The sequence below is a fragment of the Canis lupus genome, chromosome 6 (genome assembly GCF_048164855.1).
Source record: "Canis lupus baileyi chromosome 6, mCanLup2.hap1, whole genome shotgun sequence".
In the NCBI taxonomy this organism is placed as follows: Eukaryota; Metazoa; Chordata; class Mammalia; order Carnivora; family Canidae; genus Canis; species Canis lupus.
The window spans coordinates 65,681,275-65,707,097 of record NC_132843.1 but is presented as its reverse complement, the minus strand read 5'-3'; the positions used below and the strand labels follow the sequence as shown (position 1 = coordinate 65,707,097).

The 25,823-nt window shown below is 40.6% G+C and overlaps 3 protein-coding genes across 16 annotated transcripts in view; 1 reads left to right on the top strand and 2 right to left on the bottom strand.

The window, feature by feature from the left end:
• Window positions 1-25,823, top strand: part of RGSL1 (regulator of G protein signaling like 1) — a 161,143-nt gene that overhangs the window by 2,820 nt on the left and 132,500 nt on the right. For 10 of the 14 annotated variants that reach the window (XR_012033121.1, XR_012033122.1, XR_012033120.1 and 7 more), the window contains exons 3-4: window positions 749-853; window positions 10,052-10,200. Coding sequence is in view for 8 of the 14 variants with exons in the window: in XM_072830981.1 (XP_072687082.1) it covers window positions 799-853; window positions 10,052-10,200 (204 nt within the window). In the remaining 6 variants the exon portion in view is untranslated. Of the gene's footprint in view, window positions 1-748; window positions 854-8,682; window positions 8,719-10,051; window positions 10,201-25,823 lie in introns of all 14 variants that reach the window. The other 4 variants (XM_072830991.1, XM_072830989.1, XM_072830985.1 and 1 more) reach the window with 2 other exon arrangements.
• LOC140635804 (transmembrane epididymal protein 1A-like) lies at window positions 4,727-6,024 on the bottom strand. Its single transcript, XM_072831004.1, has one exon. The coding sequence runs from the start codon at window positions 5,881-5,883 to the stop codon at window positions 4,978-4,980; it is 906 nt and encodes a 301-aa protein (XP_072687105.1). The 5' UTR covers window positions 5,884-6,024; the 3' UTR covers window positions 4,727-4,977.
• LOC140635800 (transmembrane epididymal protein 1-like) lies at window positions 18,600-20,113 on the bottom strand. The gene has a single exon (XM_072830978.1). The coding sequence runs from the start codon at window positions 19,884-19,886 to the stop codon at window positions 18,981-18,983; it is 906 nt and encodes a 301-aa protein (XP_072687079.1). The 5' UTR covers window positions 19,887-20,113; the 3' UTR covers window positions 18,600-18,980.

The window sequence follows — 25,823 nt, the reverse complement described above, 5'->3', positions numbered from 1 at the left end:
GGCACCATCAAGAAAACATGTGCTTTGAGCTGCTTTTCCAAGAATGGAAATGGATTTGCTTTGATCCATTCATGTGACCAGAGGCATACTTTGTGAGGGTTAGAAGTAGAATACATGACCACTGAGTCTTTCAGGAGGGAACAAGAGGCCTTGTCTTTGGGCAGCCCCTTACTTAAACCAACCCAGTTAGTGACCAAATGAGTCCAAGAACTGATGAGAGAAGCTTAAAAGAGTATGAGAGGAAGAAAAAGGAGAAGCAGCTAACTGGTTCGCCCCCAGAAACCCAGACTGTACTTTTAGAGAAGTTAAAAGGAGGACTGCCTGTTCCATTCAGTTAGACTCTGCTGTGTCTGCTGCCCTCTGTTCTCTTCCCCCTTTTTCCTTAAATTGCCACTCGCCCCCATTTTCCACCCTCTCCATTAAAGAGCATTAGCATGCTTGAACCGTAAACTGTTCCATCTCTTGGTACACCCACTACCAAACCCAATGGGGCGTGAGGGTGGGGGAGTCCTGTTACATGTGCTTTGAAGTCAGTTTGTTCTCTCTTAGAGTAGGGTAGCTATGTCCAACAGGTACGTGGACTGGGAGAGCAGTATTATAGGTACAAATTTTTTGTTCTAACCTGCAGGATGGGCTGGGGACTAAAGGCATCTCTCTAGTGTTGTTCGCTCACCTGTAATAAAGGCCTTGTCTTGGGTGGGCTTTATCTATGAGTTCTTCTCTCAGTTTCTTTCTCTCTCTTCTAAAGGACCGATTCTCACTTGCAAGCTGTAAATTTCTTAATCTGGTGATCTGGAAATGCCTTCCCAGGGCCTGTGTGGTTGTCTTGCACTCACCGTAGACAAGATTTGGGGTAAGGCTCAAACATAACCAAACCTTCAACCATAACCGGCAGTTGGGGAAGTGGAGTTTTCTCTATATTCGAGTGATTTCAATAAGCATTCAACAAAACTCTTAACTCAGATTCAAGAAACATAGCTGAGACCAAGACTTGAGGAACACCCTGGAAACCCAACCCAGAATTGTAAACTGTTCTTTTTTTTTTTTTTTTTTTTTTTTTTTAATTAAGCCAACATCAGTTCCTTCCCAAAGAATAGACCATAGTATAATCTTAAAACAAAACAAGAAGAACAATACAAGCAGCCTTGGAAATTGATGTCATGAATCTTAAATTTGGGGGGAGAAGCTACTGTTGGCCAAGCTTTCCAGTTTCATTCTACATAATTAAAGAAGGACAGACCAGGTGTTTGCTCAATTCAGTACTGAACACTGAATACAGAAGAATTGTTCTTTATATCTGTTCTGGTTGTTTGACTTTCTCCCATCCAAATACTAACCAGGCCTGGCCTTCCTTAGCTTCCCAGATCTGATGAGATGGGGTGTGTCCAGGGTGGTATGGCCCTAGACTGACTGACTGATATTCTTAAGCGCAGGTTAGGAAATCAGAAGTTCAAGTCTCAGCTATTGGTCCTTCAGCCTAATTCTAGGTTTATTGAAGGCCCCCTGTAATCACTCTAATACAGGGAACACTCTATTTCCCAAAGCGCATATTATGACCAAGGTTTTGGGTCTGTTTGAACCCTACTCCAAATCTTGATTCAAATAGGAACCTGGGGAGCTGGGAGGAATTAAGTTCATCTTAGCTAACATAGGGAAATAAGTCCCGCTGAGAAAATTAAAGCTGTGCACTTCTAGAAGTAATCTGCACATCATTCTGAAAGATGAGGAGGCTGAGGCATCTATAACCTGTAGCAGCTTGCTGAAGTCACCTTAGGGCGGTATTTCACAGCGCAATGCACTTCCCAGGTGTTAACTCCCTTGAGAGCCTTTTGTGTTTCCCTTCCTCCAGTCTCTGCAGGCTGCTGTGGGTGCATCCTGGGCCACCACTTCCACAACACTGCAGTCCCTCTCATACCCACTGCGGAAAGGGCTCAGTGAGGGGACCAGCCAGTCTACCTCTGAATCCTACATTGTGGCTTGCCCAGGGCCTTCCACCTAGTGGACATTCAATATACTCTTTGTGAAGAGCTGGGGTGGGGGGGAATACTTTATGTCAGGTTCTTTTTAAAGGAATCTTTGGAGATCGTTTTGCATATCTGTCCCCAGTTTCATTATTTTGTGAATCTGAGATTTTTCATAGATAAATCTTATTCTGTATCCTCAATACTTGTATGGATCTCTCTTTGTTCTCTAGATTGATGGAACATTAGTGAACCTTTATTTTTTAAAAACTTAGGAAATTTAGCATTGTGATAAAAAAAAATTGCTTGGACCAGAGTGTGTCCCTTCGTGGGTAATTTTCCCAGAGATATCCTCAACTGGGTCCACAGCCCTGCCTTCCTCACCCTCTGTCCGATTAGTTGATTTGAATCCCTGTTTATTTCATGTTCACGTGCCAAATTTTAATGGGAAACAAACAACTCTGGGATATGTCCTCTGGATGCTTGCTTGGGCAATACTTAGAGTTAGTTCCGTATTTTTCCTGACCTCCTTTCCCCTCCCCCCAACCTCTTTCAAACCAGTTGGAAGAGACTTGTTTACCAGGTTGGAGAGCCAGAGTCCTGGCCCCGGGCTGTGGGATCGTAGCGCCCTCTGGTGTAATTTTGTGAGAATCTCCCCCAAGTTTAAGCGTGGGAATTATTTTTCCCCTGGCCTTCAAGGGGAGGGCCTCTGTTATATCTCAAATACAGTAAATTAATAATATGCAAGTCTATTACCTACACTGGATATCTAAGAGATACTATGTTGGAAGTATCAATTTATTACCAGATGTTTGTTTATTATTATGAAATTAGGCTTCAGATGACTAGGAAAGAGCAGCTTGAGTGCTTTGTGCTTTTTCCTCATCTCCCACCAGTGATGTCCCCCAATAAGAGTATTTGAAGAGTCTAGAACCCAAGAGTTAAGGGAGGAATGGCAAAGATCAGAGAACATGTTACAAACAAGTCTTATCCTCAGCCCTCACTAGGATATGAGCCCAGAAATTTAAGACTCAGCCAGGAGTTGAGAGTCTGCCAGACTCACTCCCAGGGGGTGCCTGGGGTGGGGAGATTGGGTGGTGGGCAGAAAGTCAGACGTAGATGCACCCTTTAGGGGACATCTCAAGTATTTCTACTGTGCCACCTGTTCCAGCTGGGCCTTCTGGGTAACCATTTTATTCTTCCTTTCTCCCTTCTTTTCTTTTCTCGTTTTTAAAACAATTTCAATTTGAGGATCACTTCCCTCACCATTGCTATTAGCAAAGTCACTATGGCCCAGGGGACACAGTCACCAGCTTGAGTCAGACACAACTGTACTCAAATTCCTGTCTTGCCTCGTACCAGCTAAGGCTTGGGTAAATCAGCCTGCTGAGTCTCAGTTTTCTGGAAGTTCCTTATAGAAATACTTTTGAGGATTAAAAGGCAATAACAGAGTAAACAATTTAGAAATAGGTTGGTGGATTTTGTTATCCCAGGAACGAGGAAGACAGCTGGGCTATTACTAAGGAGATGACTCAGGCTTTAGGACTATTGGTGTTTCCCAGAGGTTCATAGAACATTGGACCTATCCTGAAACACAGAAGGACCAAGGTTAGGGACACCTGGGTGGCTCAGTGGTTAAGCGTCTGCCTTTGGCTCAGGGCATGATCCTGGAGTCTCTGGATCGAGTCCCACATCGGGCTCCCTGCATGGAGCCTGCTTCTCTCTCTGCCTCTCTCTCTCTCTCTCTCTCTCTCTGTGTGTGTGTGTGTGTGTCCCTCATGAATACATAAATAAATAAAATCTTTTAAAAAAAAAAAGGACCAAGGGTAGGCAGAGATTCTGGAAGCAAATAAGCTTTTATTAAGCATCACCTATGCTATATATTCGGTGCACATATAGGAAATTATGTAACTTGGATATGGCAAAGTCCTTACCCTTTAGGAGTCAATGCTTTAGGTGGGAGGAAAAACCTCCCCAGAAAGAAATGATTTCAGAGACAGTACAAAGCACAATGTATCAGCTGTATGAACAACTTAACAAAACGGGTTTCATATAAGTTCTTAAGAGTTCCAGAACAAAGGAGTCAGTAAAAATTCTTGGAGAAGGCCTCTTTGGGGTGCTCAGTGGGGTGAGGGTGAAGGTGGGTTTTATGCTGCGTACCAAATACCATGGTAAAAATGTGATTGTCTGATGGCTTTCTGTGAGATGCAAAGGAGTGATATTTGCAAAGACCCAGGATTCCATCCAGAAAGTGACATGTGTGAAGGTGGTGGTAGTGGTGAAACAGAAAAGCTTTGACTGGAATAGGAGCAATACAATATGAAGTAGAAGTACTGAGCATTTGAATTCTATATTTGAATTCTGCACATTTGAAATGTTAGTATACTTAAGCATTAATAAAGTCTCACTTTATTAATTTGGATTTGATATGAAAGCAGTCCTTAAAAGTGGGAAGGAAGCATAAAAAGCATACTTTCAATACTTTCAACCAGTATGAATTAATTATAAATTCTGTTTCTATTACTTCCACATGGTGGTGCAACTTTGGTGAGCAAACTGAAGTACCTACTTATCTTTATCAGGATAAGACTTGAATGATTACAGTTTTGAATTGTGAGAAATCATTATACTCTCAGGTAAAAGGCAATCACTTGTGCCTGGAGAAGTAGCCACGGACAGCATGACTCCTGGACTCTGCTCTCCTCTCTTTGAAGGCCTCCCTTCTATTACATCTTCTGCCCCCCATAGCTCTTCTTGCACCCTTACCTACCCACCCTGGTGCCCTCCCCACTGCTCCACGAGTCCCATCAGCAACCCTTTCCCAGGCTCCTCTCTCCTCATCTCCTCAGCAATTAGACGTTCAAAGGGAGGAGATGTACCAGCAGATGGAGGTCAGCTGCTCTCCTTCATGGCCATTACCTTCACTGGAGACCAAAAAGGGTGCAGTGCCCATGTCTGAGAGAACCCGCAAGGAGGCAGATGGGTGGACAGTGTGCCAGGCATTCTAGGCCCTGTGTCAGGAAGAGCTTTTTGAAAGGAGAAGAGCCTGCTCATCTTTCTCTGACTGCTCCACTTCCTGCAGCAATTTGTACAGGGGTCCTACTGTGCCCTTGTGATATGGAGCTTCTTTGGATCCCATCAGCTTCAAGCTGGGGCAGTGACAACGATGCCAGAGGGCAGAGAGGCCATAGATTCCCAGCAGACACAAGGCATTGATCATCACATGCCAACAGAAGAAGGTGGTGACGAACATGATGTCACTGATGTCATCATCCTGCCATGGGTAGCCAGTGACTGGCCTGTACAGAATAAAGCCAGCCTGCATCAGCCAAGAGCCCATCATCAGAAACAGAAAAGCCTCAATCAGCAAGAGTTGAAATGTGTCGGGAGTCCACAGCTCTATAGTCAACACCAGCATCAATAGGAACACCACCAAGATGAGCAGATAATGAATCTGAAGCTCTATCCCTGTTGTGTCCTGAACATGTGATACCAACAAGAGCAGGAGCACGTAGAAGGTCAGGACCAGGGAACCTTTTTCTAGAAGCACACACCTCTGAGGCAGCAAATTCCTGCTCATGACATCTACACAGCCATTGAGGGTGAGGAGGATGAACATGGTGAGATGCTGCCACTCTTTGGGGTACAGAAATCTTGGTGGCAATTGTCTGTTCATCAATACCAACCCTCCTTTAATGCAACTGATCTCATAAGCTATTAAGATGGAGCCAGTCACCATCTTCAGCAAACCTCTGTAGGATATTTTCCACAGCCTGGCCCATCTTCCCTTATTCCTAGGATGGCATGAAGGATCCAGGAGAGAGTCTTTGAATATCACAGCTTTGGAGACTACTATTGCCTGATACAGTCCATATAAGATTAGAAACAGTCCTGGGTACACATGACCAATGAAGGTTCCCATTGAACTACAGATCTGTCTAACGAAGAGAGAAGAGCAAAATTTGGGCAAGTCCACACCTTCTGGGGACCCTTCAAGGTCTGGATTTTGGAAGAATTTGCCTTCCACCAACTTTTATCATCTCACCCCACCTACTGCTCCCCCACAGAGGAAATGCTTCTTGAAGTAAGCCTACGTCTTTGGTGGAGTAAAGCCTCATTGTTCCATTCCATTCTGGTACATTAGGAACTAACTGACTTCTGCCAAAGAAGAAGGCTTGTGAATGTGCTTTTAGAGGCTCCCTTCAATGGCCCTTGAGGTACTTCTGTGCACACCTGTCCCTTTTTCCCATGGCTTCCTTCCCCTTGTGCTGCCCAGCACGCAAACAAGAAGAGAGGAGCATGGGATAGGGGAAGGGGTTGCTGTGGTATCCTGAGGTAGCCTGGCCATTCAGACATAATTTTGGTCTAGTTGTAAAGTTCTCTTTCTGAACACATATATTTATAAACATCTGGATATGTGATCATATAATACATACCTAGCATCTGACTTTTCTATTCTTCTTTTATAGACACATTCGGAAGATCCCCAAGAAATCTCCCTTCACCTCCACCTCTTCTTCACATCTCCATCTGTGCCTCTGTGCCCTTAACCCCACTTCAATATCTCTACTGGCCAATAAATGGATCAGAAAAGCTACTTTTTGATATTGATTTTCAGGGGCTGTGGTGGTTTTATAGTGTGTCAACCTAACTAAGCTTAAGCCATATTTTCCATAATTTCCTTCCTTATGTAGTTCCAGATTGGATTGGCTACAAGAGAGATTTACATGAGAATCTGAGGGTGGAAGTGAAGCAGCAACCTGAACACACTCTGGAAGTGTTGGGTACCTGCCACTGTAGCTCATGCATTCTGTTTTTTTTTTTAATATTATTTATTCATGAGAGACACACAGAGAGAGGCAGAGACATAGGCAGAGGGAGAAGCAGGCTCCTCGCAGGGAGCATATGCAGGACTTGATTGCTGGATCCGGGATCATGACCTGAGCTTAAGGCAGGTGCTCAACTGCTGAGCCACCCAGGCTACCTCATGCATTCTGTTTTTGGTCCATTGGCTCACCTCCTTGGCATGGGCAGCAACCAAGCCTAAAGCTCCCTTAGTTTCTTTTAGTGTCGGGGCACCAGCTTCTTCTATAAGTCACTTGCCGTTGAAGTATGAGGTGGTGAAAGAAAGACACAGGTTTCATTTTGTTCTCATAGGTTTCAGTTTGTTCTTGCTTTCATGCAGTATACTTCCTGACTGCTGCCACATTGACCTGAAATGACCTCAAGCCTCATCACTTAGCCACAGCCTACCATAGACTTCTTCACTACAAATCTGTCAAGGTGTAATATCCATAAGAAATTCATATTTCATGTCATTTTGCTCCCATGATTCATGGGATTAAAGTCAAATCCTTAAAATGCAGATACTGTTGAGTGAGTGACTCCAGTGAGTTGGTGTTGGCCATTTGTATTTTAATGTGAATTAGCCCATCAGCTTCATTTATCTGTTAATGCATTTATCTGTTTATGGAAAAAAAAATAATGCAGAGAATGGTGGAGAAAAAGGCACAGGGAACGTGAGGCATCCCCGGGGCCCAAAATAGTTTTGGGTTTATTGCAGTAGGTACTGAAATAGGAGTTTTCCCAGGTATGACAGTTGTGCTAAGGAAGGAGGAAGTGCATCACTCAGCATGAACCATGCTGACATCACTGTCTTCTGCATAATCATCAGCCTCACAGTATAAGCAATGTCTTGGGGGCAGAGAGGCAGCACCTGTATGCCAACAGCACCCCTGGAGGAGAGGAGGAGAATTTACACCCAGTTTATAGCACTGCTTCTGAGCCCTCACTCCTATCAAAATACCTTTTTCTCAAGTTCACTTGATTCCAGAAAAATTCAATCTCTCTCTGCCCTTAAGGATCACAGTAATTCAGATTGCTTCTTACTATTGAGAGATTCGGTAGGGCTAAGATTTGAGTGTGAAGGCAAGTTGGAAAAATGAAGTTTAATTCTGCTTTATGAAGGAATTTGCTTATTTTAAAATTTAGTTTTAGGTTTTTCTCTTTCTTTCTTTCTTTCTTTCTTTCTTTCTTTCTTTCTTTCTTTCTTTCTTTCTTTCTTTTTGAGAGAGAGCATGTGAGTGCGGATGTAGGGGCAGTGTAGGGAGAGGGAGAGAGAGAATCTTGAGCAGGCTCCATGCCCAGTGTGAAGCCTGTCACAGAGCTTGATCTCAGAACCCTGAGATCATAACCTGAGCTGAAATCAAGAGTCAGACACTTAACCAACTGAACCACCCAGATGCCCCAGATGTTTGGGTTTTTTTAAATTGATGTATAGTCACTGTAAAAAATCAGGTAAATATATAAGCAAAAAGAACATTAAAAATCATCTTTAGTCTTGTAATCTGGAGGTGACCCATCATTGAGGTATAGAAGTGCAATTTTAGGAAGGCAGCATAAGGAAGTGGAAAATGTATCAACCAGAAGTCATAAATCTGGGTTCTAATTCTAGTTCTCCCTTCATTTGCTGTATATCATACCTCTTATCTGAAAAAATTGAGGATTGAATTTAACTTTCTATTGAAGTGAAAATAAAAGAGCATGAATGTTGTTGCATAGATGTGAGCATATTTATCTCCTGTTTCTTTCTTTTGGTGAATTATCAAAATGCCTGGAGAGCATGGTAGAGCAGAGGAATGCAAAAGGAAAATCTAAGTGACACTTCTGAAGTGAGTCAGGGAGGCGAGGACCCCAGGGATTCTCTTTGTTTTTTTTTTAGATTTGTTCTGGGAGAAGCACAGGGTTCATCACTCCTGTAAGTAATAGTAGGGCTGGGCTGGGGAATACATGGTCTGCAGACCCCAGGGAGCTGTATTTAGTCACTTTGAATATTGCTGCTCATACTTCAAGGCTGTGGTCTGTGTAAGGTGGGGGCAGCAGAGTTCAATCCAGCTCCCACATTCATTTTCCCACTTGTTTCTGGAAGCTGTGAGCTGGTTGCCAATAGTCAGGGGAGGAGGGAGGTTAGTAGCACTGACCCAAATGGGAAGTTGAAAGTGGCACATATGAGGACAAGTAGCTCCACTTAAGGTCCCATCTGGGATGCTCAGGCCCCCCACCTTGGCCAGACCCCAGCACTACATGTTGTTCATTAAAACATGAACATCCTGATCTCAGGCTTTGAAGATAGGAATCACTCTTCCCAAACCAGACACTGCCCACAAGTAGCCAAGAAGGAAGCCAAAGGTGGTGAATGATTACCGGAACTGGCAGACAGCTCCAGAGTCTGTGGACGAGTGCCTGGACAGCTGTTTCATGAGGGAAATGCCACTTGACCACAGGAGTCCGTGGAGGTCCTTCATGTCCTGGCTGTTCCACACTGAGATGCCCCTCGAACCTGCCCTTCCACCCCCATTCTCAAGGGGCCTCAGGCATAAACAGTGCCATTTGTTTGGCATGAAATGCTAGAATGAGCAAGAAGGTCTTTAGGAATTCAGTAAATAAGAATTTGTTACAGCTGTTGATTCTACTGAGTATAGCAAGGCATATAAAAAAAAGCATATGACATAGTCCTCACCCTCAAAGAGCTTACAATTCAGCTGAAGGCATACACCTCTATATACACACATACAACAGACATTAGAAACTATTTGGACTGTTCTGTTCCATGGAAATCAAATATAACATGTAATTTTAAGTTTTTGAAAAGCACATTAACAACAAAATAGTGAAGTTAATATTAATGAGACATTGTTTTTACCCAACATTACCAAAATGTTATTTCAACATGTAATTAATATAAGAATTTTAAAAGATGTATGTCAGATTCCTCATTTCATACTAAGTTGTTAAACTCCAGTGTATATTTTATACCTACAGCCCATCTCAGTTCAGACAAGCCACAGTATAAGCACTCAATATCTGTCTGTGGTTAGCAGCTGCTGTATTGGATTGTGCAGATTTAGACAGTATGAAATGACATGTTGAGCAAATTTTAAAGTTTTAGTGAAAAGAATAGATCATGGAGGAGATAGAAGTTAGGTCAAAAATGGGATTTAGAGAACTACACTATAAACTTCTCAGTAACTGTGTGGTTTTAGTATGGTGCTTTCCAAAAGCATCTTTTAATTTACCTCCTTTCTATTTAGGAGAGAGATCCTCATCACCATCATCAACAAAAAATGATTGTAACTCACCTTGCTTCAAGGCAGAAATATACCACAGGAAGAAGGCAAGGCAGAGGCTGGGAACTCAAGCAGAACCACACAGGAAGTGGGTCCACGGAAATATGCACAAGGTCAGAGATAGCCCATTTGTTCATGGGCCAAACTTTCATCTTATTTCAAGTAAGGGTTAGTAAGCCTTGGGGTTTGTCACTGACTTTCCAAAACAAAGCTCACAGAAGATGGAAAACAACATTCTAATTTCTTAGTTTGAAAGGATGTGCGTACTGTATTTCTCTTGGCACACCAGCCCATAATTTTCCTCTTTGGATTTTTCCAAAACGTGAGCTTTGTATACCTCGTTGTATAATTATGAGTTAGGTTTCACAGTTTATATAATTGATTTCAGGTACTTTTTGACAATCACATTTCAACAGCTGCAAATTTCTTTTTCTTCTGGAAACTTTTGGCAAGGTGGAAGTATATACTCACCTTACCTCTGTTATACCGATTTCTTCCATTATGACTATGCAGTGAACTTATACCCATGGCTGAGGACAGAACTCAAGCACCCTGAGTCTGTTTTTTCATAGATCATTTCTTTTTTTTTTTTGATCATTTCTCTTCTATACCAGAATATGTGTGCCCAAATTAGGAGTTGACCCTTGGTCCCACTTGTTCAGAATTCTTAATCCTGCAATTTGGGAAGCCCATGATAAGTTTCAAAATTCTCTGTGAGAGATACAGCTATCTGACCACTGAATACTCATGCCCCCCCTCCCACAATGTAGGGTGTTGCTGAGACCACACTTCCCAGGCATTGAGTGACTGAGTTTGGGCCAGTGGAATGTGTGTGGTAGTGATCTACACCACTTCAAGATGAGGCTTCTAGAAACATCCTCCTATTTTTCGCCCTTTCTTTTTTCCATGTCTACTGGATGAATACAGAGGACTGAGGCACTAGAGAAGGACAAGTCACAAGATGGGAGGAATCACATCTGAAAGACTAGGTAGAAAGCTTATAAGCATGGGAGAAGTAGCCTTCTTTTGTGTTTAGCCCGTAAGATTTAAGGATTTATCGGTTTTAAATCAGTTAGCTAGTATACATTGCCTGCCAAGCCTCCAAGAGGCCCCTGGAAGCTCATGTAAATTCATCACTTGGCCATCAACTTTGATGTTAACAAACTACCTGAAGGGTTCAGCTGATTTCTCCCAACCAGTTCCCTCCTCTGCCTTAGGTATCTCAAAGTCTGGAATTATTCTCATGTGCCCTATGCCACTATTTCTGGAGCCCAGGAAACTAAGTTCACAAAGGCTGCCTTATAATTATAGAGAACAAAAGTACTTGATGGTCCTAAAGCTTCTCATTCTCATTAGGACCCCTGCTTCATTTTTGTTCCAATCTTTCACCAATGGGCCACTCATCTTAATTAGATACAGTGTTTCCTAATCACTGACCAGTGGATACACTTTCACCCAAAACTAATGCCAGCTATATTAGTTTTCTATTGCTGCATAACACACTAACATAAATTTAGGAATTTAAGTGATACATTTATCAACCCACAGTTTCCATTGATCAGGAATCCAATATGGGTTTGCTAAGACCTCTGCTTGGAATCTCACCAAGCTGAAATCAAGGTGTTGACTGGGGCTGTGATTCTGATCTGCGGCTCAGAGTTCTCTTGCAAGCTCACTGACCATTGGCAAAATTCAGCTTCTTGTAGTTTTTAAGACTTGAAGCTACTATTTTCTTCCTGGCTGTCAGCCAGGACCACTCATAGCATCTAAAGGTTGCTCACAGTTCCTTGCCATGTGACCCCCACAGGAAGATCACAACATGGCTGTTTGCTTTCTTCTAGGCCAACAGGAGTGCATCTCCTTGATGATTCACCTTCTTCTTCCATAAAAATACCGTAAAGGTATTTTTATTTTTAATTTTTATTGAAACCAGCAGATAATCTTTCCTGCTTTGTTGAAGATGATTTGACCATAGAGTTGAGGGTCCATTTCTGGGTTCTCTATTCTGTTCCATTGATCTATGTGTCTTTGTGCCAGTACAATGCTATCTTGATGATCACAGCTTTGCAATACAGCTTGAAGTTAAGCATTGTGATGTCCCCAGCTTTGATTTTCATTTTCAACATTCCTCTGGCTATTCAGGGTCTTTTCTGGTTTCATAACAAATCTTAAGATTATTTGTTCCAACTCTTGTGAAGACAGTCCATGGTATTTCGATAGGGGTTTCATTGAACGTGCAAATTGCTCTGAGTAGCATAGATATTTTCACAATATTTATTCTTCCAATCCATGAGCATGGAATGTTTTTCCATCTCTTTACGTCTTCCTCAATTTCTTTCATAAGTGTTCTGTAATTTTTAGAGTATAGATCCTTTACCTCTTTGGTTAGGTTTATTCCTAGGTATCTTATGGTATTGGGTACAATTGTAGATGGGATTGATTCCTTAATTTCTTTCCTCAGTCTCATTGTTAGTGTATAGAAATGCAACTGATTTTGTATCCTGCCACATTACTGAATTGCTGTATGAGTTCTAGCAATCTTAGGGTGGAGTCTTTTGGGACACACAATATCATGTCATCTGCAAAGAAAGAGAGTTTGATTTCTTTGCCAATTTGAATGCCTTTTATTTCTTTTTGTTGTCTGATTGCTGAGGCTAGGACTTCTAGTACTATGTTGAATAACAGAACATGAGAGACTCCTAACTATGGGAAATGAACTAGGGGAGGTGGAAGGGGGGTGGGGGTGACTGGGTGATGGGCACTGAGGGGGGCACTTGATGGGATGAGCACTGGGTGTTATTCTATATGTTGTCATATTGAACACCAATAAAAAATAAATTTATATAAAAAAAAAAAACATTGGTGAGAGTGGACATCCCTGTCGTGTTCCTGATCTTAGGGGAAAGGCTCTCAGTGTTTCCCCATTGAGATTATTTCCTATGGGCTTTCCATAAATAGCTGTTATGATATTGTGAAATATTCCCTCTATCCCTACACTTTGAAGAGTTTTAATAAAAAATGGGTGCTGTATTTTGTCAAATGCCTTCTCTGCCTCTAATGAGAGGATCATATGGTTCTTGTTTTTTCTTATTGATGTGATCTATCACATTGATTGTTTTATGAATGTTGAAACACTCTTGCATCCTAGGGATAAATCCCATTTGGTCGTGGTGAATAATCCTAATGTACTGTTGGATCCTATTGGCTAGAATCTTGGTGAGAATTTTTGCATCTGTATTCATCAGAGGTATTGGTCTGTAATTCTCCTTTTTGGTAGGATCTTTGGTTTTGGGATCAAGGTAATACTGACCTCATAGAACAAGTTTGGAAGTATTCCCTCCATTTCTATCCTTTGAAACAGCTTTAGTAAAATAATTATTATTTCTTCTTCAAATGTTTGGTAGAATTCCCCTGGGCAGCCATCTGGCCTTGGACTTTTGTGCCTTGGGAGGTTTTTGATGACTGCCTCAATATCCTCTCTGGCTATTGGCCTGTTAGGTTTTTTATTTGTTCCTGTTTCAGTTTTGGTAATTTGTAGGTTTCCAGGAATGCATCCATTTCTTCCAGATTGCCTAATTTGTTGGCATATAGTTGCTCATAATACATTTTTAAAAACCTTTGTATTTCCTTGATATTGGTTGTAGTGTCTTTCATTCATGATTTTATTAATTTGAGTCTTTTTTTTTAATAAGACTGGCTAGGGGCTTATCTATCTTATTAATTCTTTCAAAGAATAAGCTCCTGGTTTCATTGATCTGTTCTGCAGTTCTCCTGGTTTCTATTTAATTGAGTTCTGCTCTAATCTTTCTTATTTCTCTTCTTCTGCTTGGTTTAGGCTTTAATTGCTGTTCTTTCTCCAATTCCTTTAGGTGCAAGGTTAGCTTGGATTCAAGGTTAGCTTCTTCTAAAGACCTCCCTGACAAAGTTAGACAATCCAGGACAATCTCTCTTTTCAGTAATTCAAACTCAACCATTAGTAACCAATCATGGGAATGATAATCCGTTATATTCATTGATCCCATTTAAGGGGTGGGATTATATAGAGCATGTATGCTGGGGCAGGAATAATGGGAGAAATCTTAGAATTCCTCCTTTCCATTCCTTACTCTAAGTTGCAATATAATTGTGTACATCTTTGTATCTTTCTCCTAATGTATTGCTGATCCCTGCAGAGTACCTGGACAATAGTATCTGTTTAGGATTTTTTAATAAATTAGTTGAATTCTTTGGTTGTCTTGATTGAATTTGATCCCCTTCATTTACTAATTTATTATCCACATTTACAAATTAGTCTCCATTGTATATTCACATTTGTGAAATTCAGTTGTAGTTTTTCTCTTGTCATTATTCCAAATATCTGGGGTTGAATTGTATTTAAGGATTCTGGCCTCCTGTGCAATTGTTCCACTGGTGTTTCATATAGTGTCACAATAAGAAATAGATGGCAACACAATTCAGGATAGTTCAAGGATGGTTTAATAAAGGTACTTCCTATGCAGTTGTCAGCAGGATGGAAGGAGACCACAGAGATAGCTGAGCAACAGTTGGAGCTGTTATTAACTCTAGGCCCAAGGGACATAGAACAGGAGAAGTTCTGTAATATGCAAGAATAGTGTAGTGGGTTGAATAGTGGCCTGTAAAAAGATATTTCCAAGTCCTAAACCCCAGAACCTGTGACCTTATTTGACAAAAGAGTCTTTGCAGATATAATTAAGGATCCTGAGATGAAATCATCTTGGTTTTAGGGTAGGCTCTAAATCCAATGATAGGTAACCTTATGAGAAAATCTAAGGAATGTTTGAGACAGAAGCACGTAGAGGAGAAGACAATGTGAATATGGAAGAAGAAAATGGAGTGATATCTGCAAGCCAAGGAATGCCAGCAGTCATCAGAAGCTAGGGCAGACACATGGGACAGATTCTTCCTGAGAGCTTCCAGAAGGAATCAATACTTTGATTTTGGACTTGTGGCATCCAGAACTGTGAAAGAGTAAATTTCTGTTTTAAGCCACTAAGTTTGTAGTAATTTGTTGTGGTAGCTTGGGAGATTGATACCAATGGTGTGATGGGGGGCAGGTTACTGCCAGCCTGAGGTGACCCCAGAAAAGCAGGAGCTAAAAGTTTTTATTAAACTCTAATCTCACTCTTATCCATCATTTTCCTGGGGCTTGTCATTGGCCAGATGTTGCCTGAAGCCAGAGGATAAGTTGCTCAGTGATATGCTATAGACCTGGGCAGTCTCCTGAGAGAGAGAGCAGGATGGATGTAAAAGGTGGATTTAGAGGGGCAATCTGAAGTACATCTCTTTTTAGCTTTTAGGTAGGGTAACCATAAATCCCAATGTGTCTGTAGCAGTTTGGTTTTTACCTGTTGTCCCAGGGCAAATCTTAATTTTGCCTTTTCTTTCTCAGTTGTCCAGGTTTGAATGATAAATTTTGTATGGTCACATCAGTTATAGGTTAAAATCCAATTGGATTAGTATCCAAATGGATATAGAGTTTTCTATGAGATATGTTAAGTGAAGTGAGTCACTACACCATCAGGATACCATCCCTCCTGATTGCCCTGTGGTCCTGACCATTCTTGAAAGTGTAAGGAGAAAAATTAAGACCTTCTGAGGTTAACAAGAACATACCTGTCTCCAAAATCTGGACCATAGACCCCATATTTTTTGGAGTTAGTCTTTTTTACTTCATCTTGGATATCTTGATGTCATAACATACAGATGTCCCCTGTTCTTTTTAATTCCTGTATAGTACTCCAGAATTTATTTAACCATTTCCCTACCGGTGAAAGTTTATTATTTAAAGTTCCTGGTAGAAAAACAATGCTTCAGTGATCATTCTTGTATATGTTCTTTGTATAGATGTGAGTATTTTTAGTATGGATACTGCATCAGAGTTCCTAGCTACAGACAATTCTGGCTAACCTGAGAAGGAATTTATTTAATAGGTTATGTTCATTCACATAATCATTAGGTTGGCTGGAGAAAAAGATTCTAGGTTAAGTATAACGGACCAATGCCCAGAATCACACTACTGAAATGGGCTTAGGTTGCTGCTTTTGGCACTGACCCCAGAACTACAGGGCAGACCAGCATAATGATGCATATAATTTCCGGTCTTTGCCACTACTCTTCTACAGAATAGAAGCTCCATGCACAGACGATTTCCTTACATTACTCACTTGTGAGTTGAAGTCTTAAGTGGGTTGTCTAGCTGGTCACATGCCTGAAATCTAGCTAGCTACAAGGGAGGCTAGGGATTAAACATAAAAATCTACCAAAAAGACAGGCCTGATAATGTGGAAATTGTTCAAAATGTTGGGAGTCTTTTTCAAAGATGGTGTTAGGCTTCTATGTCAGATGTCCACTGCAAACAGCAAGAGGTGGAATTGTTTGTTTGAAGATTATGTACACTCTAAATTCTGGCACACTCTGCTAGACTGACTTCAAGGAAATGTAGACAGTGTATGATGTTATCCAGCAATGGATAGTATTGTTTAATACTTTTGATGATTTTTGACAGCCTGACAGTGAAAAAAAGATCCTACTTTTAAAAAAATCCTCTTTTTCTTAAAATTAGTTAGGTTAACAATTTAAAAAAATGTTTGTTAGCCATTTATTCTGAGACATAGTAATTTCTATCTTCTGCCCATTTTTTTATAGTAGGTTGCTTTTTTTGTTAATGTTTGAACACCTCTATATATTCTGGGTATTGAATTGTTTTTTTTTTTTTTTGTCTATTTAATATGTTGCAAATGCTCTTCACAGTGTCCCTTTTATCTTTTTCTTACATCTTTTAGTAATAGGAAATAAAATGGGTAATTTTTTCAGAGTTTATTTTTCTCAAGAAAAATATTCATATCTCTTATTATAAAACACCCTTCAAGCCCTTCAAAAATTTTTATAGTCTTGTTGCTCATGTTTAATTTTTCAGGCCATCTATAATTCTTTTTGTGTGTGTGTTTACGAGGTAGAAACTTAAGCTACTGATTGTTGCTTGTTTGTTTTGTTTTGTTTTTCCAAGTGGAGAGAGCCAGTTATTCCTCACATTATTTGAAGAGCCCATTCTTAACATGTATTTAACTCTCCCACTACATATTTCTGTTTCGGCAGTCTCTGTTACATGACACTATGTTGATTTAAGGTTCTATAATGATACTTGCTTGCTCCTATACCACGGTTTATAATTATTGAATACTTATAATGTATTATAAAAGCTAGTAAAGCAGTTTATTCCTCATTGTTTTCTTCTAGGAAGAAAAAAAGACCTAGGCTCTTCTCTATGTTTCTTTCCCAGATATATTTTAGAATAGGTTTGCTGAATTCCATTAAAATCACATGGAGAATGTTTTTGATTGGAAGTACCTTTAATTTGTGTTTCTGTAAACACAGTTCTGTTACTTGTAAGATATGTTTTATGGTATATTACGTTAGGAGAAATTCACTTAACTATTCAAGATTTCCTTAGCAGTTTAGAACTGGGGCACACATAACTTGTTAAGAACAATGAGGTGTTTTCTGTATTTCTTCATCACTTATCATGATTATATTTAAAATGGCAATAAAAAATTGGAGGACACCCCCCCCAAAAAAAAAAAAAAAAAACAATGGCAAAGGACTCAGGAGTTAGGTATAACAGGAGAAACAAGAAGGATTAGAAATACTCAAAGAAACATGTTGTCTCAGGCTCTGCTCTGACCTGTTCCCAGAAATATAAGCCCTAGTCAGAAGTTCAGGGGCCCATCAGCTTCTCCAAATCCCAAAGAGCCAGAGAGGCTCTAGATGCAAGTGAAACTTTATTAAGCATCAACCATGTAGAGGACAATGTTATATCCTGGATATATTTGCAAAGCAAATTAAGTAACTAGGAAATGACAAATTTTCCACTCCTAAGGAGCCTACCTTTCTGTGAGACAAAACTTCCCCATGAGAAACAGGACACAACTGAATGTATCAGCTGCCTGGGAAAAATAGCAAAGCAGAATTAGACGAGTTCTTGGAGTTCCAGGTCAAAGGAGCATAAGAAATTTCTCTGGAGATGGAATTTTTGGTGGTAGCAGTGCAAGGAGATTTAATGCTGAGTATAAAATAACTCTGTGTACTAAATATGTGATTGGCAGTAACTTTTTCTAAATCATACACCATGTTATTTGGCAAAGGCACAAGTATAGCATATAATAAACTATAACCTAGTAGATGGCTGGTGGGACTGGTGGTAAACAAGTAGCTCTAAGCACCTTGCTTTGGCTAGATTAGAAGTCAGGGATAAGACATGTGATGGCATTTAATGAAAATTTGGCTTATGTAAACTTGAATAATTGTGATATGAAAGTACTGATTCTCACTGTATGAAACCTGAAATATGAATCTACCCAAATTTAAAAGTATACATGAGATTCTTATCACTTCAACCAGGTGAGATAAGTGAATTGTACTGCATCTGTTCCACATGGTGTTGTCCCTTTAGTTGGAAAATAGAAATACCCAACATTGCAGTTTTGAATTGTGAGAAGTCTTTATTCCTCAAGTAAAACCTGGAGAAGTAGCTGGTGATGGCATAACTGCTGGACTCTGCTCTCTCTTTGAAGGCCTCCCTTCTATTACATTTTCTGCCCCCCATAGCTCTTCTTGCACCCTTACCTACCCACCCTGGTGCCCTCCCCACTGCTCCACGAGTCCCATCAGCAACCCTTTCCCAGGCTCCTCTCTCCTCATCTCCTCAGCAATTAGACGTTCAAAGGGAGGAGATGTACCAGCAGATGGAGATCAGCTGCTCTCCTTCATGGCCATTACCTTCACTGGAGACCAAAAAGGGTGCAGTGCCCATGTCTGAGAGAACCCGCAAGGAGGCAGATGGGTGGACAGTGTGCCAGGCATTCTAGGCCCTGTGTCAGGAAGAGCTTTTTGAAAGGAGAAGAGCCTGCTCATCTTTCTCTGACTGCTCCACTTCCTGCAGCAATTTGTACAGGGGTCCTACTGTGCCCTTGTGATATGGAGCTTCTTTGGATCCCATCAGCTTCAAGCTGGGGCAGTGACAACGATGCCAGAGGGCAGAGAGGCCATAGATTCCCAGCAGACACAAGGCATTGATCATCACATGCCAACAGAAGAAGGTGGTGACGAACATGATGTCACTGATGTCATCATCCTGCCATGGGTAGCCAGTGACTGGCCTGTACAGAATAAAGCCAGCCTGCATCAGCCAAGAGCCCATCATCAGAAACAGAAAAGCCTCAATCAGCAAGAGTTGAAATGTGTCGGGAGTCCACAGCTCTATAGTCAACACCAGCATCAATAGGAACACCACCAAGATGAGCAGATAATGAATCTGAAGCTCTATCCCTGTTGTGTCTTGGACATGTGATATCAACAAGAGCAGGAGCACGTAGAAGGTCAGGACCAGGGAACCTTTTTCTAGAAGCACACACCTCTGAGGCAGCAAATTCCTGCTCATGACATCTACACAGCCATTGAGGGTGAGGAGGATGAACATGGTGAGATGCTGCCACTCTTTGGGGTACAGAAATCTCGGTGGGTACTTCTTGTCCATGAGCACCATCATATCATCAAGACAGAAGACCACATAAACTGTTAAGATGGAGCCAGTCACCAGCTTCAGCAAACCTCCGTAGGATATTCCCCACAGCCCGGCCCATCTTCCCTTATTCCTGGGGGGGCATGAAAGATAGAGGAGTGAGTCATTGACTATCATGGCCTTAGAGACCACTGCGGCCTGATACAGTCCATAAGAGAAAAGATATAGCCCTGGGTATAAATGACCTATAAACTTTCCCATGAAATTACAGGTCTGTTTTACTACAGGGTGAGGATCAAAACTCAGGGTCTCTCTGCTCTCTTCTCCTTTGAGGGCCCTTCAAGTTTTCGGCTAACTTCTACCTACTTTTATCATCTCCCTCTGCCCACTGCTCCCAGAGAGAATGCAAAGTTCTGGACAGGAGCCTATACTTTTGGTGATGTGAGTCTCATTGTTCCATTCCATTCTAGGACACTGGGAACAAGCTGACTTCTGCAAAAAAAATTTAAAAAAAGATGAATATTTAATATTTTCTAGTATACACCTATAAGAATGTGTGTTCTCATGAGCTCTGTTTTTGGACTTTTGAGATGCTTCTGGTCACACTGTCCCTCTCTCCTAGAGCTTACTTTCTTCTGCTCCTGTCTAGTGTTTAGAGGAGCAGTAGAGAGGTACATGAACTGGAGATTACCCAGAAAAGGTCTGACTTACTCACCAAAATTTGTTCATCTTTTAAGAACCCATACTCACATCTTTGGCCATAAATTTTAAAAGCAAATATATTATTTGCTATTATATGGAAGTTTATAAACATTTTGGGATGTGCTCACATATATACACACTGAGCATCTATCTGGCCTCTTCATTTTTCTGTAACATACTTAGGGGACTACCAAGAAAACCCCTCACTGCCCCTAAATCTCTTTCTCGTGAGTAATCAATAAACTTGAAAAGCCACTTTTTGAGATCAATTTTGGGATTTTAAGGTGTGATTTGTTAAAATGTATATATGTTTAGACAAGTAGATTCAGTGAGCTACTTATATTTCATGTGAATTAGCTCATCAACTTTATTTTCTAATTATCATTTGCTATGTGTCTAATATATATAAGTAGAATAAGTTCTAGGCAGTAGATGACAGCCAGTTGATCTGAGGCAATGCATCTAGGGCAAGAGTCTTCATTTAGAGGGGATGGTAGAGAACAAGGTACAGGGAATGTGAGGCAGGCCCTTGGCACACAAGTGTTCTGGGTTTGTTGCAGGAGGTACATGGAATAGGAGTTACCCTGAGAGTGATAGGTATGTGGAAGAGGAGGAAGTTCATCATTCAACATGAAGGGTGCTGACATCACAGTCTTCTGCATAATCATTTGTCCTCAGGGTAGAGCAATGCTGTGGGGCAGAGAGGCAGCATCTATATGCTGATATCACCCCCAGTGGGGTGGAGGAGTGTTTACATCCAGGTCACAGCACTGACTCTGAGCCCTCACCACTTATTATCTCTCTTTCCTACACCCACTTAATATCAGAAAAAAAATCCAATCTGTCCATGCCCTTTAGGATGAAGGCCATTTCTTGATAGTGGGAGAATGAGGATTTGGATGTGAAAGTGCTGTATGAAAGAGACCTGAAGATTGCTTTACAGAGGGACTTGAATTCCTTATTCCATTTTAATTTCGACTTTCCCTTCTTACACAAATGTGGCATACATTGGCCAGCAATTCACTCTATTCATTTCCTTTTTTTTTCTTTGTGCACTGATAAACTACATTTTGCACTCTACCTTGCAGTTAGATGTAGCCTTGCAACTGACTTCTAGACAATGAGGTATAAATGGAAATGATACAGATTACTTCCTGGTCTCAGCTATAAGATCCTCCCTCACATACTCTTCCATGTTATTTTCCTTTCTCTGGCTTTATACAGAATCTCGCAGCTTAATATATGTGGAGAATGGAGGAGCCCTAGGATGGAAAGAACAGGTTGCCTGGATTACTCCTCCTAGAAAACCAATATGTTGTTCAGGAACACTCATTTTTTAACTATATATAAACAAGGAATGAACTGTTTTTCTTGAGCAATGGAAATTTTCACATCTGTTTGCTATTGTAGCTGTAATACCCAACCAAATGCAAAACTAACACACAGCTTTTATAGAAAAAATTAGACAAATTCATAAACAAAATAAGAGAAAAATAAGCACCTGCAGTTCCAAACCTGATGATAACTACTGTTAACACTTTTCTGTAAAATCCTAGTTTTTTTTTGGGGGGGGGGATGACTAAAAATTAAGAGACCAGGATCACAGTCCCAGTTCCCCTCTAATTGGCTTCTTTAAGAAAAGAAAGAACTGTGGCATCTATGTTCTCTAACTTGGGGGGAGAGAGAGAGAGAGAGAGAGAGAGAGAGAGAGAGCGAGCAGGTAGGGAACAGGGGAGAGGGGAAACTTTTGGGGATTTTGCATAGAAAGGAGTGTTTTGTCACCCCCAAATTTTTCCTTTTTATCTAGGTTTCCCAGGAAACCTCAAGGAGCTGAATTCTCAGGGAGAGAAGGTACAGAAGGAAGCCAAGATTATGACATTGTAATAGAGTAGGATAGGGAGGCAAAATCTCTGGTACTCTCTGTGGTTCTTGTCTTGTCCTGGGAAATCATTGAGCTGCCCTGAGGGAACTAGCTCTCAGTACAGCAGAGCCTGTTGCTCCACTATTAACCATCAGCAAAGAACCAGTGTGTGTATCTGAGTAGCCCAGTTCTACCTAGAATGGACTGCAAGTGTCAGAAAGACTGGGGTCACTAGTAATGTTATCTCCAGCACCTCCATGCTGTGGGTTTAATGAACATAGTAGGCACTGAGGAACAAGCAGATGCCATTCATCTCCTGACCATCACATTTATCTCCATGTTTGGCCACTCCTGGCTGCTGTTAAGCAGTGGTCAGGGGAAGAGAGAAATTAGCAGCACTGACCCAACAGCAATGAGAGGTTGAAAGTGGCACATATGAGGACAAGTAGCTCCACTTAAGGTCTCATCTGGAATGCTCAGGCCCCCCACCCTGGCCAGACCCCAGCACTACATGTTGTTCATTAAAACATGAGCATCCTGATCTCAGGCTGTGAAGATAGGAATCACTCTTCCCAACCCAGACACTGCCCACAAGTAGCCAAGAAGGAAGCCAAAGGTGGTGAATGATTAGCAGAACTGGCAGACAGCTCCAGAGTCTGTGGACGAGTGCCTGGACAGCTGTTTCATGAGGGAAACTCCAACTGACCATAAGAGCCCACGGAGTTCCTTCATGTCCTGGCTGTTCCACACTGAGATGCCCCTCAGACCTGCCCTCCCGCCCCCATTCTCAAGGGGCCACTGACACAATCACTGCCACTTGTCTGGTACGAAATGCAGAGTAAAGCAAGAATATCCTTAGGAAGTTAGTGAACATGAATTTACTAAATACTGTGGTATAATCTTGTCCTCATCAAGCTTACGATTAATTAATTAATTAATTATGTAGTACCCACACACACATAGAAAATATACAATAATTACAGAATTAATTAGAATTAGAGAATGGCACGCTGAGTGGTGCATTTTAGAGTGCATTTTAGAAGATTTCGGTGACAGTTGTTGTTCATGAGGGAGGTTCAAGTTTAATTAGAATCATCCCTAGATATGTTCTAGAAAACTGCCAATAAGTCAGGGAAGGTTCTAGTGTCAGATTCTTTCAAAAGACTTTATACCAATTTTCAAGGAATCCTTCATTTCTTACTATTATAGGGCTGATACAGCTAAGAAACCAGGGTAGCATATGGGTTCTAGAGTGGCATGGTCAATCAAGTGCTTTCCCACCAGTCTCTAATGCTGAATCAAGGGCACTTGTAGGAGAAGAAGTAGGACTGGGATGGGACTGGGAAACAGGTGAGGCTGAGTTTACTTTCCTGAGATTCTAGGTTTAATATATAGCTTGAACATCTGGAGATGGTGTAAGTAGTCTGCTAGATTGGCTGATTGAAAGCTGGACTTCATGGTAGCTTATGCTCAGTGAAGTAGACATATTGAAATTTCCCTGGCAAACTCTAAAGAAGCACTACCAAAGAGAACTTTCTGCAAAGATGGGGATTTTTTATAATCTGTCCTGCCAATATGATAACTTCTAGCCACCTGTGGCTATTGAGCACTTGAAATGTGGCCAGTGCAACTAGATAACTGAATTTTTTATTTTAATTATTTAAACATAACAAGTCACATATGGATAGTAGCCATTGTATTGAATGGTACAGTTCTAGTGTAGGAAGTCTGAAGGCTCAGGGAAATGGCAAAAACACTTTGTTTTTTTATCTAAGTCCACTCTAGTTGTATCCCACAGGTTTTGATATATGGAGTGCTCTCATTACCATTCACTTTTCAATAATTTTTACACTTCTATTTTTATTTTCTACTTAATCCAAAAGTTATCTAAGAAAACATCTTTTAATTTGCAAATTGAACCCTTTTAAAATTCCTTTTTATGTTGATGTTATTTCTGCTTTTTAAAAGTACGTTGTTTTTCTTTATAAATGTCCCATGAGAGATACTTGAGTATTTGATATTTCTATTTGTTTTGATATGATAACTTGTGAGATGGCTGTAATATGGTTCTTGACTATGACTCTGGGTTTGTTCACCCTCTTTTTATTTCTTTGTTTTTATTTTATGCATATAGCTGCCCTATATTAATACGTTAAATTCATAATTGTCATATCTTCTTGGTGAATTGAATATAATGGAAAAAAACATATTTGTTCCTTTTAATTAATAGTTCTCACCTTTAGTTTTCTTTTGTCTGATACTAGCATTTTAACATCTATTTTCTTTTATTATTTTTCTAGTATATTTATATGCCTATGTTTTCAACCTTCCTGTGCCCTTTGTTTAAGCATGCTATGTATTTAGCTTAACTTTTATTTTAATGTGTTCTGAAAAATCCGTTACTTCAACAGGGGAATTTAAGAAACTCACTCTTATTGTGATCATTGATATATTTGGACTTTTTTTTAACCTTCTTGTTCATGGTTCCATGGTCGTTTTTTGGTCCTGACCCCGGTTCTTCTTTTGAAAGTCAATCGGAGAAGGACAAACATTATATGGTCTCATTCATTTGGGGAATATAAAAAATAGTGAAAGGGAATAAAGGGGGAAGGAGAAAAAATAAGTGGGAAATATCAGAAAGGGAGACAGAACATGAGAGACTCCTAACTCTGGGAAACGAACTAGGGGTGGTGGAAGGGGAGGTGGGTGGGGGTGGGGGTGACTGGGTGATGGGCACTGAGGGGGGCACTTGATGGGATGAGCACTGGGTGTTATTCTATATGTTGGCAAATTGAACACCAATAAAAAATAAATGTATTAAAAAATATTTTCATAGAAATAAATAATTTACATTTACTAGAATTAAAATTTCTACTGAAATAAACATATGTTGGTTGGAATTGAAGGTTTTGGGACTTGAGATTGGTGACCCATTACTGTATTTCTGTGTTCTCCAACTTTCCTCACCCTTTGGTCTCCAGCTTTGTTAAACTTTATAAACAATCCTGTAGAATCTTGGAAACCTGATGTGCCACCTGGCATGTCACATAAGGCAAAGTTGTCCTTGAGTTCTTGTAGCACCAGCAGTTGATGTGACAACCTCTATTCCTTTATTCCTCATAAATAAATTTTTATATATGAAATTTAATAAAAATCATGGCCTCACCTCACCAGTACCTCATTGATTCAAAGCCACACTACTGGATGCACCAGTTATTGGTTAGAATCTTTCTTGACTGCTAAGAAAGACTAGAAAATTCTGAGATATCCTAAGAAACAATAGAGTACTGCCTCACTCTATTGTTTCTTAGACAAGAGAGTTGGTTTCAACCAACTCTGCCATGGTTGGACTCTCTTATCCCATGGTTGGAATTTCACTTATTTCCCGTAAGTATAATATGGGATTGATAATAGTATCTCCTCAGGGGGTTATTGTGAGGATTAGAAAAAATAATCCATGTAAAAACACTAGACACAATCCTTGATACACAATAAGAACTCAGAAAATGGTACCTGACATTGTTAGCAATTATCTTAGTTCATACCCAGGACTCAAGACAAAACTATTTCCATACAAATTGCTGTTTCCTTATTGCCCTTCCCCTTCCCTGGAGGAGAGCAATGGAGCTCCTTGA